The sequence below is a fragment of the Thamnophis sirtalis genome, unplaced genomic scaffold (assembly GCF_051295495.1).
Source record: "Thamnophis sirtalis isolate CommonGarterSnake01/CBP01778 unplaced genomic scaffold, rThaSir2_p1.2 scaffold_7, whole genome shotgun sequence".
Lineage (NCBI taxonomy): Eukaryota > Metazoa > Chordata > Lepidosauria > Squamata > Natricidae > Thamnophis > Thamnophis sirtalis.
In genome coordinates this window covers 63,403,669-63,419,533 of record NW_028261387.1, presented here as the reverse complement: position 1 = coordinate 63,419,533, position 15,865 = coordinate 63,403,669, and the positions used below count along the sequence as shown (strand labels likewise).

Below are 15,865 nucleotides of genomic sequence, written 5' to 3'. Positions count from 1 at the left end.
TCTTCCTAATATGGTCGGGGTTAGACAGCTGAAACTTTATTTCTTTATTTTTGCAAATTTTCTCCTCTAGCTAAAATACCAGAATCTGTAAATTGTAGCCTATGACTGGAGAAGATTAAGATCTTTTATTAAGAAAAGGAGAACAAACAGGAAAGGGTCAAAACATTTATAGAAACAAAAGTGCTATTTGTTGGCATGAGGTCTCCATATAGGAAATGCAGCTTGCAACACAAGTGAGTATATTGCATACCTTTTTTCAATTTATCTCATTAACAGGATGCATACTAATTAGTAAGATGTAATGTGCATCTATGTAGGTTTTGAGTTTTTCCTAAAAAATCTTCTGGAATAGTTCTGCTATCAATTGATTTTACCAGACTATTGAAAGTATGGGATTATGACTCCTCGCTTTTCCCCCTGTTAAGTGCTTATTTAGACTTTTGTGTTCTCTTTCATGCTAAAGAAAAACTGGAAAATTGCTTTTTAAATGTACATTACTATTAATAGGCTTTGTAAATGCATTACAGAACATTCAAGCAAAAGGAAGAACATGAATTTAATTTGCCTTGTAAGCTGCCTGTAGTAATGTTAACTAGAATTGTTCTTTCTTTTAGCAAAAGGCATTATAAATATACAAACCCCAAGGGGCAATAGAAATGATAGCAAGATTTTTTTTAAAAAAAAAGACTTGTTGTGAAAGCATTTTGCTGTTCTACTATTAATTTATGTTAATGAATAAATAGATTTATAACACTATACTAACATAACTTTTGGCAAAAGATTTAATTTATTCCACTTCATGGGGATTATATTGTATTATCTGACAAAGCATTCTATAATCCACAAAATGTTATACAATAATAAATTGATTCATTCTTTCGGTGTCAGATGTAACATTGTTAAATGTAATGGAAAATAACAAAAGCATTACCCCTTAGCAGTGGTGAAATTCAATTTTTTACTATTGGTTCTGTGGGTGTTGCTTGGTGGGTGTGGCAGGGGAAGGATATTGCAAAATCTCCATTCGCTCCCCACTCCTGGGGGAAGGATATTACAAAATCTCCATTTCCACCCCACTCTGAGGTCAGCCAGAGGTGGTATATGCCGGTTCTCCAAACTATTCAAAATTTCCGCTACCAGCTCTCCAGAACCTGTCAGAACCTGCTGAAATTCACCCCTGTCCCTTAGAGATGTATTGTAATATGCTAGAACTCATCCATTCGCAGGTTCTTTTCCTGGCCTTGTATAAATCTAGGATTTACCTAAGGTGTGTGTTTCACAGTGCAATACAGCATCTAACTGCAGTGCAATACAGGATCTTTTTATGACTGCAAATGTTTGGCTTTCTTTCATCTTAAAACACATCTCTGTTGATACTAAGAAATGAGAGTTAAGTCAGTCATTATAGCTGTATTATATTCCCTCACCAAAGGAAGAGTCGTTTTGCACTCTAGGATTACATATTCCAGATGCAACCAATTCTTGAAAACTCCACGCATAATACATTTGTCTGCATCTGTGTGTGTTTATGTGAAATATTTATTGTTAATTCTTTTCACAGCAACTGTATGGGCAATGTCAAAGAGAACAGGACCTGGATAATTGCCCACTAATATTAAATAACAGCTGATTAAAATAAATATAACTAGCCAAGTGTAAGATGAGGGATGTTAGCTATCCCAGTAACTGATTCCCATCAAAATATACCAGTTATTCTGTGTCTCTGGGGGTGCTTTTATGGCAACATTATGGCTACCATCTTAACTTTTTTTGAACATTTCCTGCAGATGCCACTGTCTCTATCACACTCAATCCAGTCTACAGACAGGCTGATTCAACTATCTACTTCCTCTTCTCTTCCCAGTAGGAGGAGGGGAAAGGGAGGGGGGCTGGGTGTAACATGAATTGTCTAATTGACAGGAAAGGAAGGGAAAGGAGATGAGGAGAGGAGACTGTTAACTGAATACGTTAGTGGGGGGATGAAAAGAAATCTTATGTTCTTAAGTAAAAGGTTTAGGTCCACATACAAACAACTCCTACCCTAAAGTATCTCCCATTATTCATCAGTTTGTCTGTAGCTAGTTGCATTTCTTATTGATTTGCCTACTTGGGCTAAAAAAAACCTCTACCGGAAGTCTTTGAATGTTAGCTGAGTAATTTATATCTCAGTTTAGGTGACCAAAACTGAAATGAAAGCAAGAAAATATGTCTACCCACCAACATCCCTTGATGACTCCACAGCTTTCCCAAAATATGCGGGTCCAAATTTCAGTGGTCCTTTTGCATTTTTAAGAATTGAGGGAGCTAAGGGGCAATTGCTACGTTCAGTCTTGCAGATGTTGAGGCATTCTTTTCAGTCTTTGAAGTTCTTCTTCTAATGTCTCCACCCACTTTCAGTGGGTAAACTTTGATGTGCCATTCAAAGCCTGGGGTGAACCTCAAGTTGAGTCTTGCATTTCTGATATTGGTTAAAACTGTTGTTGGTACAAAGAATAATTTGACTTGTCAACATGGAAAGACATTGCACTTAACATGTATGAGCACAGAATAGTAATGCCACCTGAAGACAAATACACATTGTTGCAGGTTAACAAGACATTGATTTCTCCCCCCTTTGTTTATTTATGGTTTTGGTTTAGTATGCTGTGTAGCCTGTTCAGTTGCTTGGTAAACCATGATTTAATGCTTTAGTGAAGAAACTGATTTATTGCCCTGTTTCTCCCTTGAAAATAAGCCCTCCCCTAAAATATTGCAACATAGCAGCAGCCATGAGGTGACCATGCTTGTCACCTCCTGCACCTCAAAAATAATAAGATCTCCCCAACAATAAGGCCAAGCGCTTATTTCAGGGAAGCACGGTAGTAAAGCAATGATTATGATTTACTTTACTATGTCAAATCCAACCAGTAAATAAGAATGTTGAAATAACTAATTATTAAAATCTCTATAGCCACTCCTGCCTGCCCAACCCAGGTGTCCCACTTGCCAGATGCCAGATTTTCTTCTGTTTACACAAGCAACATGAGCCATTGCCAGAAATGCAGACCTTGCCATCTCTTGTTCTTTCCTTCTCTTCCTCGTACAATGTGTGCCTTTCTTGGTATTTGCTTCACTTTTTCCATGTGCTTTTTCTTCCTCTTTCATTTTGTGTATTTATAAGTCGTTACTGACTATCAAAGGTGACACCAGCCAGAGCATAGAATAATTCAAAGAAGTAGTGCAAGATTTACATGACATGGATAGCCCACCTGGCCCATAGAATTGCCACAAATTGGACATGGCTGAATGGATAACATCATAAACAACAACAACAACAACAACAACAACAACCCACTTCTGCACTTATTCTCAACTGTAAATCTCACAGAATTCAGTAGAGTTGAGTCCCAGGTAAATATGTATCTCGAATTTCTGAAAATATCTTTTCTTGGTTACCCTTCTTTATTTCACTTATTCTTTTTATTTTCTTACTGTATTGTCTAGAACTCTATACAGGTAGTCCTCGACTTACAACCACAATTGAAGTCCAAATTTATGTTGCTAGGTGTGAAATTTGTAGTGAGTTTCGCTTTATTTTACGACTTGCCACTTTTATTAAATGAATCACTGGAATTGTTATATTAGTAAAACCTTTGTTAAATGAATCTGGTTTTCCCATTGACTTTGCTTGTCAGAGAGTCACAAAAGGTGATCACGTGAGCACGGGACCCTGCAACCATCGTAAATATGAAATTGTCAAGCATCTGAAAGTAATTCACACAACCACAGGGATGCTGCAATGGTCATAAGTGTGAAACATGGACATATGTCACTTTTTCAATGCCATTGTAACTTTGAACGGTCACTAAATGAACTGTTGTAAGTTAAGGGTTACCTGTATTAATTCTCTTTCTCTTTAAATGTTACGTATTGTTTTCTCTTAGTAAACTTTCCCCCCACTAAAAACATCTGAATCCTATGTCATTAATAAGGAAGAGTGAATGCTGCCTGGAGTGACATCACAAGTCAAGGAATTGAATCTTTCCAAGATGAGGTGATTGGGGAATTTGGGAGCCTAACAATTTCTGAGAAATTCCATCCCAGAAATTGAACACTTCCAATTCCCCCTTCAGAGTTAGTTTGCAATTTGGGAGGTCTCCTAGACTCCCAGATCTTGCTTGAAATGCAGATAGCAACAGTAGCCAGGAGGGATTTTAGATAGTAACATCTTGTACACCAATTGTTACCCTTCCTGGACCCATGCCCTAATCATTTCCCATGTGCAATGCAAGCTACATGGACCTGCCTTGAGGAACATGAGGAAATTACAGTGGTTGCAGAATGAAAAGTCCCAAGCAGCGTAACCCACTGCTTTGGAAACTGGTTATCAGTTGGGTTCTGATATGATTCAAGGCGTTGATTGTCATGTTTAAGACCATGAATGGCTGTTTATTTAGGGACCACTTTCTCCTGTATTCATCTGCCTGTCCAATCAGATCAAATAGGGTCAACCACTTCCAGATCCCATTTCTGATCACTTGATGGAGCCCTGGAAGCATACATTTTCACTAGCTGTCCTCACTCTTTATAGCTTCCTCCTAGTAGAAATTCAATCATGTCTCCTAGGCTTCAGGAAAACTTTGGAGGTACCTGTTCAGTCTTGCACAGAAAGAAAGTAACCCATGATTTGAAGGTGAGGTTGCAAATGCATGTTTTTTTGATGTTTAGTTTTTAAATTCCCTCCCACCCTTAAATGTATTTGGGGGTTTCTAGGGTAGTGATTATATATTTGTATTATGACCTGCCTAGAGCCTGTGGGAATCAGTAGCATATAAGTAAATCAGTCAATTAATAATTTTATTGAATAAATGATGAAAGACTTTGTTGCTGGCTATGCTGCTGTGAGGAAAATTGTAAGCAGTCTTATAATTAATAAGGATTTATTAAAACAATCCCTTTACTAACAGCACTGGAGATTCACCCCCAAGAGCATCACAATACATCTGAGTGATGGGAAAGTAAGTAATTTATGGATGTGACTGACAAAGAAAACACTTTTCTTGGGCAAATGTTATAGCCCTTCAAACTCTTCACTCCCAGAGTTGGGAGCAGGTTTAAGCACAAGGGAGGGATATATATTAAGTGTCTAGCACCTGGCCAAAAGAAAAGAGGGAAACTATTATAGAATTGGAGTTAGAAGAGAAAATTTGTTATGTTGTAGCTTGTGAGATTAAATAGAAAGAGTTAGCTTGTTTTACCTTCACTGCCTTGGTTGCACTCCAATTTGGATGTAACAGTTTCAAATGTATTAAAATGGAGTGGGGAAAGGTTTACAAAAATGCCAGAGTGTGAAATGAGATTATCACTGAATCAAAAAACTCTTCATACTGATTTAGCTGTTAGCTGCTTTATTTGTATTTTTTCTTTCAAACTACGTATATTATTTTCAGTGTTAAGAGCCTCCCACTTCTAACAAGGTTTCCTGGTTGGTTCTAATATAAACATACACCCATGAAATGGACTTTCATCTTTGTATTTAACTGATTGACGAAAAGATTGAAGCCAGATATAATTATCCCCAGTCTTTGGTATAATTTAATCAGATTGTGGATATTCAGAATGGTTGATGCTTTGGGAAGCTAAACATTAATTCTCTTATTACATGTAACAATTATATACCTACTACAACTGAAACCTATGTATATTATTACAGGTGTTCATTTTTACTTAACAATACTTAACAATAATACCCAAATATGAGTGTTACCAAAAATAAAGCCCATTTTAATCCCGTAGATATGGTGCTATCCAGATGTGTTAAGAAAGTATAAACTGTATCTGCATGGAGTCAGAGGATTTCTTTTTTATTCGTAATTATCAATAATAATTTATTGTTTATTCTAGCATGTCTGGAAAATAATTGCTGAAGGTAGGGTTGGAGATGCTTACATTTACAGCTTGTGCACTGTGTTTTTATTTACTTATTTAGTTTGTCACTCATTTACAGGATAACAGGAATAAGAATGAACATGAATAAGAACACAGGAAATGGGCACAAATAAATGGGGACAGGGACATTAGGCCTGCTGGTGCACTTATGCACTTTTTTGGATAAATCTGAAAGAAATCACAATTATCTTGAGTATTTGTGACATTGGGATCAGGCTTAATATATGATAACAATCACTTCCATTGGGAAAGACAGCATCGTGTAAGATAATTACCTGATGTAGTAATTAGTATAATTTAAGGATTTGTCCTCTTGATAGTAGAATTTGGGAAAGCCTGAGATTAGAGGATTTCTCTGCAGAACTAGCCTGAATCTTTATGTTCGCAGATGGGTAAGACAGGCTATACAAATGTTCAATTCTTTTTCTAAGACAATTTTTACACGTCACATTGTTCGCTATGCACCTGTACAAACGTAAATACTGCCTGTTTCTGCTTATTGAAAGCAGCTGCTGCAATTCTTCCATTTCTGTCCATAAGGTTGGATGTATGTCAGTGATGGCTTATGCAATCCCAGTTATCTTGGTAGGTGGTTATCTAACTTCCTAGAGCCCCACATAAATAAAGTGTTCCATAACAAAGTCTTTCTTTCTTATTCTTCAGTTTGATATTATCAGGACCTAAGCTAAAATGTGTTGTGAGAAACAATACAAACATAATTGTTCCTGTTCTACGCTTCTTCATCCGCTATAACTGTAACTCCCTAAGCAGAAAAGTCACCATAGTTTCATATAAAGTTCCAAGATTGTCTTTTCTATTTGCCTTTTCTATTTATCTTTTTCTATTTGCCAGTCAGCAATGTAAATACAGGATTTTGCAATTTCTTTCGTCTTTCCCATTCCCTGGAAATGCTACAAAATTCTGGGATATCTGTTATATTTGCAATAGTTTTGGGAAATTTATAATTGACTTGAATATTGTGTATTTATTACACAATTCCTACACACCATCAAAATTCATGTTTCAGTGCAGTTACTGTCTTATGAGTCAAGCCCCCTAATAAAGCACTGTATGCTTAAATCACATTTAGGAATGCTTACCATGAAGATTGTTTCACTGCAAAAAATGGCTATATCCTCTAATAGATTTAAAAAAAAAACCTGGATGAGATATACAGAAAATACAAGCTGATTGCATTACATTCTGGCAAAAATTAACACACTGTGAATTTGTACTTTAAAAAGCTTTGGGTTACTGAAACATAGAATCATTAGACTTTTAAATCTGTTTATTAATATCAACAAATTATATCCTATCATGGCACATAGTATTGCCCATTGAGATCTATGGATAATATTGACATACCATTTTAGCATTTGCCTTTTCTGTTTATCTTTTTCTAGCTTGTGTGTTTCAGCATTCTGAAGATATGGCGTCTCACTATAAGTATCTACCAGCAGAATGCTGCAATCTAGTTTGGTTTTTCTTGGTCTTGAAGTTCTGAATAGCAAGACATCCAGTATAGTGAGACTTTATCTACTTTGAAAACAATCTAATAATACCCGAATAAAGGATTTAGTTGCAATTATATCACCCAGCGTGATGATTTTTTTCTGTCAAAGATGTCTAAACTAGGAATTTAAACTGAATTGATGGAGTGAACAATGATGTGTAAAAAGCAGCTGTGGATAATTCTGGCACTGTGCTTTGCACTTTCCATCTGGAAGATGTATATTTCTGTTTCATCTGTGTCCAAAAGTCTTGATGAGTGGCTGCAACAAAACTCATTAATGGAAGAAGAAATGTGTTACCATAACAAATGTATTGGCCTAAGCAGTTGGGATTGGTTTTGTGATCACTTTGATGCCTCGGTAAACTGCCTACTGACTCTTGAAAACTCTGATATTCCACCAGAAGTTCTTCAGTGGTGGCTGGTGAGTACTGCATCATGTTACTAAGCTAAACAACAATAACCGTTTAGAGAAAAGAATTGGAAAAAAATATTATTCTCTCTACTAAGTGAAGTGTTGGTTGTGTGTGTAGTACATGTCCAGATTTGTCTTTCAGTGGAAAATAAATGACAGAGGCTTATTTTAGCATTTTATCTTATTCATTTTAACTAAGACTGAGCATAGTAAAAGCACTGAAGTTCAATAAACAGTGAACATTCGTAATCTTTATATACTGTATGTAAAACATTTCACACAACTTTTTGCTTGATTGTTTCCTGTACTTGTTTAAAACCTGGCTTCTCTTCCTTTCCTCTTTTTGAAGATCTAGATTGCATTATCTTTTGGCACGATGAAGAAAGGTAGATTTGCTTCCTAACTATAGAGAAAGCATTCATTGCCCATTCAGTCAGCAATATACCTAAATGTTGTTACAATCTGAATTTCATAACATAACATGAAATGTGCAGGAATATGGGAGTTAAGGTTGAACAATTTGTAGGGGGGCACACAGTCTCCCTCTCCATAATGTACATAATCAGAGTCAGCCAGTTTGGAAATCTTCAAGCTGTCCTTTGGTTTCTATTAACTCTTCATCTCTTATGTCTTATAATGTAAGTAAGGTACAGAACATTTTTTTTCTGTTTAGGACTATACTTGGTGTTTGATGTGTGGTGAGCTACATTAAAAATTCATTTTGATTTTATCTAATGAATATTTAGTAGAAATTAACTAGATATGTTACTGAAATGTTACTTTCCCTGTATTTAATATTTCTCTATTTCTGTGTCATTAGACATTACGATTTTATGAATAACCCCAAATTAACCAATCCTGATTAAGAAAGGATAAATCCATTTAGTAGGAAAAGATCAGTATTGCACTGAGAAATGATTAAGAATTTGTTTCTACAATATCTTATAAATTGACTCAGTATTTTGAGTTGCTTAATGCAACTCTTCCCTTGGAAGGGATCCGATGGGTCAGTGGCTAAAACGTTGAGCTTGTAGATCAGAAGGTTGGCAATTCGGCAGTTTAAGTCCTCAGCACCATGTAACAGAGTGAGCTCCCGTTACTTGTCCCAGCTTTTGCCAACCTAGCAGTTCAAAAATGCTTCTGCGTATTTTTTTAGTACTACACATGTCCGTGTAGCTCGTATCAAGCATGCATGTGTGAAGCGCATGCACATGGCGTGTCCCTGAGTGAAGCAGCAGTAGCAGCAGCCGGAACTCACCCCTATATAGTTCTCACTTTTAAAACCAATATTAACCAGTGTAGTTCAGAGGTATCCAAAAGATTTTATATCTTATTCAAAATAAAACATTTTCTTGGGCAGGCTTTATTAGAAGTCCCTCCACCAAGCTTCTAATGCTTTATTTTATTCCCTCAGAAGCTACAAAGATCAAAAGATGGCAGCCAAATTCAGAAGATGGTAAAATATCTGTTTGACCTCCTTCAATCACCCACTGCTAAAACTCGGGATATTGTTCATTGTGGAACCTGTGCTGTGGTGGGAAACTCAGGAAGGCTGAGGGGCTCTAAATATGGAAAGAAGATAGATTCTCACAAGTTTGTGATGAGGTAAGCAGCTAGGAGAGAGCATATAGACAAAGAATGAGAGAGAGACCTGCAGCCCTCAACTTAGATTCAAATGACACAGCAGATTGGTGTAGACCAATGGTGGGTTCCTACTGGTTCAGAGCAGCTCGGCAAAACTGGTAATTCTGACTGCAAGCTGAGAGCAAACCAGTTCTCTGTTTGCGTGAAAGTGTTCTGCCCGCCCGTCCCCAGGTTATGCTGACCTTTATTGCTGCTTCTGAAGCCCAGCTGATCAGTGGCGGCAGATTGAATTGCCGTTCCTCAGCTGTTTGCAATGCGGAAGTTCACTTTTTGCTAAACTGCCCGCACACACGCAGTGCACGTCTGGCACATGCGCGTGAAATGAACTGGTTGGTCAATCAGTAGGAACCCACCGCTGGTGTAGACCTCTTGCAGGAGTGATATTTTCCTATTACTTTCTTTTTTATTATTATTACATTAACTACTGTAACTGCCCTAAAATGGTAGGGAGTTGGGATATTTATGCCATGTTTGATTTGATTCAAAGGTGGTATTTTGAATATGCAGGGCTATGAACTCAGCACTGATTTGTTAAAACAGTGGCAGCAAAAGCAGTATTCTCCATGATCACACATCAAGGAAACAGATGACATTGTATTAATGAGTCAGAGACAAAAACTGCATTTACTTTCTGAAGCATCTTGAATCTGAATTAAAACCCAAGTATTGTACCGCCTACTACTCTAGATTAGAAATAAAGATTATAGCAATAATAATCTTCTTCTCATCTTTGTTAACTTTGTCAATTTTAATGTTAATGTTTATTACTGTAATATTTTAATGTTTTATCTTGTTGCTTTTTACTTGTTTGTAAGCTTCCTAGAGTTGCCTCTAGGTGAGATGGTGGCATATAAATAATAAAAAGTAAAAATGTGTGGATATAGAAAAGATGTGATTTTTCTCTATTGCCAGCAGATGGCCACAAACAAATTGACAATGAAACCATTGATAACCATTACCATATTAAAAGCATTTTTATCCTGATAAATGATCCTAAGTTTGCAATCAGGAATCTGATATGTTGCTGCTATGAAACAGATATTATAACTGGTTATTGTAAGACACTATTGCTTGGGTGTCAAATTTGCGGCGTCATGTTGCTGCCACATGATGTATCACAACATTTTTCCCCTTTGCGAGGCTGGGGTGGGCGTGGCCTACCTGTGATACATCCGGCCCATGGGCCACCAGTTAGACATCCTTGCTCTATTCCCTTAGGGAAGACAATGGGTCTTTGTGGGTCAGGTATAGAGATCTCAATCTACATCCAGTTGGGGGTTAGAAAATCTCAATTTCTAAGGGTAGTGGTGTATATCTTGTTATATAGATAGCTGCATATGTTTTGCCAAGCATGTCACATTCTAAAATATACACACCTGGATCTAAAGTAAGTCCCACAAGGTAATTTAACGAAATGAAATTTAATTTAATGAAATGAACGCCTTAACATTATACAAACTTTAAGGTTTAAAAATTGCCCCTTAAAATCCACCCCAAATCTTAAACTCTCTTCTGTTGATACTACCAAAGGCATGCTGCATGCAGATTATGGGCCATACTATGTACTTCTAAAACAAAATATACGCTTTCCTATTTAATTTTCTCTCAAAAAGTGATAACCGCATGAGGAAATAGGTTATCCATATTGAACATCATGTAGGCCAGGGGTATCAAACTGGTGGTCTGCGGGCCTGATGTGTCATGCGCAGGCCACACCCACATCAGCTCCATGAAGGGGAAGAATGTCGTGATACATGTCATGGCAATATGATGCTATGAGTTTGACACCCGTGTTGTAGTTGATATCCACTAACTTTATCTGGATCTGATCCTTATCTGTACTTACTAAGTACAAAAGCTGGACATAGATCCAGATTTTGTACTTAGTAAGTTTAAGTAACAATTTTTTCCATGTGTGTGATCTAGATAACTTGAATAAGATTGTTTTTTTCTTTAAATATTCTCCAAGAATGAACACTGCACAGGTTACAGGTTTTGAGGAAGATGTTGGCACACGAACCACACACCATTTCATGTACCCAGAAAGTGCGATGAATCTCCGTCCTAATGTACATCTTGTACTAATCCCTTTCAAACCTCTGGATCTCAAATGGTTGGCCAGTGCTCTTTCAACAGGAGATATTCAGCAGTAAGTATATTCCCTAAGTAATTGCAGTATAAAAGGCTGGGCAAAAACATAGTAATATCATGCCATCAGGCATTCCTAGTGCTATAAGGATATCAAGCATGTTTCCATTCTTAGATGGCAAACACATTTCTCACTACATGAGATATTTATCATTATCACTTATTAAAGAAATTTTCTGGTTTTCCATAAATGGATTTCAATCTATCAACCAGAGCAGGGGTGTCAAACTCAATTTCATTGAGGGCAGCATCAGGGTTGTATTTGACCTTGGGGGCTGGAGTGGGCATGACCAGCATGATGTCACTCATGTTGGGGGGGGCTGTGATGGCCCAAGTGCTCTGCCAGTGAAAACGGGCTCCTGAGTTCCGTTTTCAGCTGTGATGGCCTCCTGCAACCCTCTGCCAGCAAAAACAGAACTCGGGAGGACCAGCCTTCCCAAGCTCTGTTTTTGAGTACCACGGACCAGTTCTTTGCTATTTCCAGGGCAGCCGTACGGGTCAGATCTAAGTACCCTGTGGGAAGAATCTGGCCCCCGGGCCTTGAGTTTGACATCTCCGAACCAGAGGAACAAAAATAAAATTATGGTTAAAATCAAGTCTCCTGATTTGTGGCTACCCTGGACTAAAATAGTTCTCTTTCTACAATGTTGATTAAAATAAAATAATGTTGAATGACAAAGATTCTTTCATTCCTTTCACAGAACATACAGAAAAGTTAGACGGTTTATTAAAGCCGACAAAAGTAAGGTAAGGGATAAATTAAAAAGCAATAATGCATTTATTAACATTTTTGTGGATTAAAAATAATCAGTATTGGAGTCCCAACTTCATAAATAAATGTATTGTTTTATATTTATTTTATACATGAAATGCATATTTCAAGCTGGTAATATTCCTTGCTAAATAGTAACATCCAGGAAGCAGAAGGAAAAAAATAGTTATGAAGGCCACCGTACACATTCTTAACAGTCAAAGCAAACTTGTACTAGGGAGGATCCAACTAGGAATCTCTTAGGAATATGAACTGTTCTTGTTCCAGGCTACAGGTGTGGCATTTTGTGGTACCTTGGCCCTGAAGCCATGGAATAACTGCACATACTGTCAGGGGCTGATGTGTTCAGGGAAAGGGGATCATCCATTCTACTTTAAGTCCTAGGGAACATTAAGGACTTTTCTTGCTCTGAAGTTATTCTTATAATAGATGGACCAATTTGAGGAAGGATTTATGATCTGGGCGAATTCTTGTTTTACCTATTTTTTCTTCTTAGATTCTAATAATTCACCCTGGTTTCCTGAAATATATCCACGACAAATGGACACGGCATCATGGAAAGTATCCTTCCACTGGGTTGATTGCACTGATGTTTGCCATTCATACCTGCACACGGGTAAGTGCACCAAAAAACCCTGTAAATCAGAGGTTCCCAATCCATGGGCTGTGGCCATGTACTGGACTGCAGCCCATTGCGAACCGGGCTGCACAAGCGATGGGCCATCGGATGAGTACGCAAAGCTCCAACAGAGCTCTGCAAGCATTCTCCCACTGCTTGTGCAGAACCATTCCCTTTCTCCATTGATCCCCTTCGCCACCGGTCGGCAGAGCCAGAAAGGCTGGGGATCGCTGCTATAAATGGGTTCTGAGCTCCTATTGCTTCATTAGCCACTTTTAGCTCTGTTCCCAAAACAATTTCTCTTTACAATTTATTTAGTAATAAAAACCTTATTGGGAAGCTGCAAAATGGCAGACTGTATGTGGCCAATATTGATACTTTATAGGACACTTTGTACTTTTAATCACCAAAATGAAAAACTAGGACAAAACATAAATTCAACCTACTATTCAACGTGAGTTATATTTTAACTACTTGCTGTTTCACTTTCCACTTTGCAAAACCCATATATAACTTTCTAAAATAAAAAGTAAAATCAACATTTGCAACTATAGCATTTATGTAATGCAACCAACTATAGTGTGACGAGCAATCTAACACAGTATTTGTTATGTTTTGTATTTCAATGCTCATCTCTTCCATCCAACATGGCAATGACAGAGACCTGGGAGAGGTGTAATTCAAAACATATAACAGGGATTAAGTATCTGGTCTCTTCAGTAGATGTGTAACATTTAATAATAATTTTTTTTGCAATCATTTATTATTTTCTCACTTGCTTCTATATATGGTAGGTTTCTGCCTTTGGCTTTGGTGCAGACATCTATGGGAATTGGCATCACTACTGGGAAGACAACCTTTACGCAGGAGCCTTTCGCAAGTCTGGAGTACACAATGGCACTGTTGAGCTACAACTCATTGAAAGGCTGACCATTGAAGGCAAATTGGAATTCTATAAGTAGTTTATACTTTATACTATGCGTCTAAGCTTGCTGAATCAGATTGAAATAGGGATAATGCCTTCCCAAAATGTCTTACAATCTTACAGTTCTTCACATTAAGATTTTTTTAAATTCCATCTGTTCTGGTTTCAAAGAAAAGCAAAATGAGAATAAAACACAAGAAGATGAGACATTTCAGTTCATTTCCTGCACCAAATATTAAAAACATGAGTAACATGGTTCTGCTTTTTTGAATTTATGTATTTTAGAACAATGGAGACTATAAGCACTATTTGTTACTACCTTCAGCTTTTGCTTCCTTCTCTGAGTATGAAACCATAGACAGAACAATTCAGATTTACTAGCTGTGTTTTTGACAGCAGAAGAAATTGGGAGCATTAAAAGAAACATATTTCTGATTATTTTCAGAATAGGTGTTTGAATGTGAAATATATCTTTGAATTTGAAAGTTAGGCTTTTTCATAACTAATTTGGTGTTTCCCCTTCCCTCCATCACAATTTATAAATCAAGTTCTCAATAAATTATCCAGATTTTTACTATTATTTGAATATTACTTGAAAATGATTTTTTTACTATTATTTGAAATGATTGCTGGAAATATGTTTATTAAATGTATATACATATTGCTGTTTGGGGTGATTCTAGATATATATTACAACAGTCATTATTTAGGACTATGTAATACACTAACTTGCAACTCTACATTAGCTTCATCAATTAAAATAAAGACCCTATCATACCATGTTAAGTTTAATATTAGTGATAATGGGAAAATTCACATTATTTGATTTTTTTATGTAAATCTTTATTTAAACAATGGTAAGCCAAATAGCCAATGATATGGTTCATAACACAGTTTTCTATGATAGTAGATCAATTTTTGTTGGCATGGCCATTCCCATGATTAGACATATTGTATGATAAACTTTTTCTCTGTGAAGAAAAACTGAAATGCAAGATAAATCTATTGCACTGGGCAAAAAATACACTATTATCTAAATACTTTTATGTTGCTCCAATTAGAGAATGAGTAAGTAAATAAAAGGTCAGATTCACACCCAACCCTACTTAATTGACCCCTGCTCTTCTCTCCAACTGCTCTGATGGGTTTTAAGCAGAGAACCGCCCTCTCCACACAATATTTAATCTAATACCCCAAACCTGGAAAATCCTGACCAGCTGTTCCTGCTCAGTTTGTATTATTCTTTAACCCAGGGCTGTCAGGCTCACAGCCCGCGGCCCAGATGCATCACCTGCTGGCCATGCCCAGTTTAGCAAAGGGGGAAAAATCCCGATAGCACATTGCTGTGACATTTGATACCCCTGCTTTATCCCATTATGACTCTCATCACTTTAAAAAACATCAGTGCGGTACCTAACCACTGATAGATTATTATCCACCCTAAATGTCATTCAGTGCTGCACTTTAGCCATTGCTGCTCTCAAAAAGATAACACATAAATGATGTGATCAGTAAAACAGCAAAAAATCAGTTACATGGCTATAGACATTTAAGTTAATGCCAGGAAGAGTAAAGTGCCATAGTGGTACAGTTGACATATATCCTCAAGATGGAGTGGAAACCAGCGAGGAAACAATTTGTATTTTAGGGTCCAAAATATTTGGCCTAGAGTAGGCATAAATTCAATAGATCATATTACCCTAATAATAAACAAACATTATCACAACCATAAATAATCACCTTACCTGATCAATCAGCACAAAGATTAATAGGATTCTTCCGTCAGCTGGAAAGTGAGATGAAGAATGAGCTACTAATAAATATAGGAGGCATTGGGAAAAAGAGGTGTGAGACAGGAACCAATAACTTCACTCTGTATTGTGCGAATATTCTAATCAAGTTTA

General features: G+C 36.9%; 1 protein-coding gene across 5 annotated transcripts; it reads left to right on the top strand.

Annotated features, from left to right (window-relative positions):
- LOC106555616 (CMP-N-acetylneuraminate-beta-galactosamide-alpha-2,3-sialyltransferase 2) lies at positions 1 to 14,541 on the top strand. 5 transcript variants are annotated; one of them, XM_014074499.2, is made up of 9 exons: positions 1 to 233; positions 3,161 to 3,390; positions 4,606 to 4,672; positions 7,332 to 7,862; positions 9,268 to 9,458; positions 11,467 to 11,646; positions 12,347 to 12,392; positions 12,914 to 13,033; positions 13,831 to 14,541. In XM_014074499.2, exons 4-9 carry the CDS (start codon positions 7,593 to 7,595, stop codon positions 13,996 to 13,998), a joined length of 975 nt encoding a protein of 324 aa, XP_013929974.2. In that variant the 5' UTR covers positions 1 to 233; positions 3,161 to 3,390; positions 4,606 to 4,672; positions 7,332 to 7,592; the 3' UTR covers positions 13,999 to 14,541. The 5 variants fall into 5 exon arrangements, with proteins under 5 accessions (XP_013929974.2, XP_013929972.2, XP_013929976.2 ...); XM_014074497.2 differs by lacking the exon at positions 4,606 to 4,672; XM_014074501.2 differs by lacking the exons at positions 3,161 to 3,390; positions 4,606 to 4,672.
- Positions 14,542 to 15,865: the final 1,324 nt, after the last annotated feature.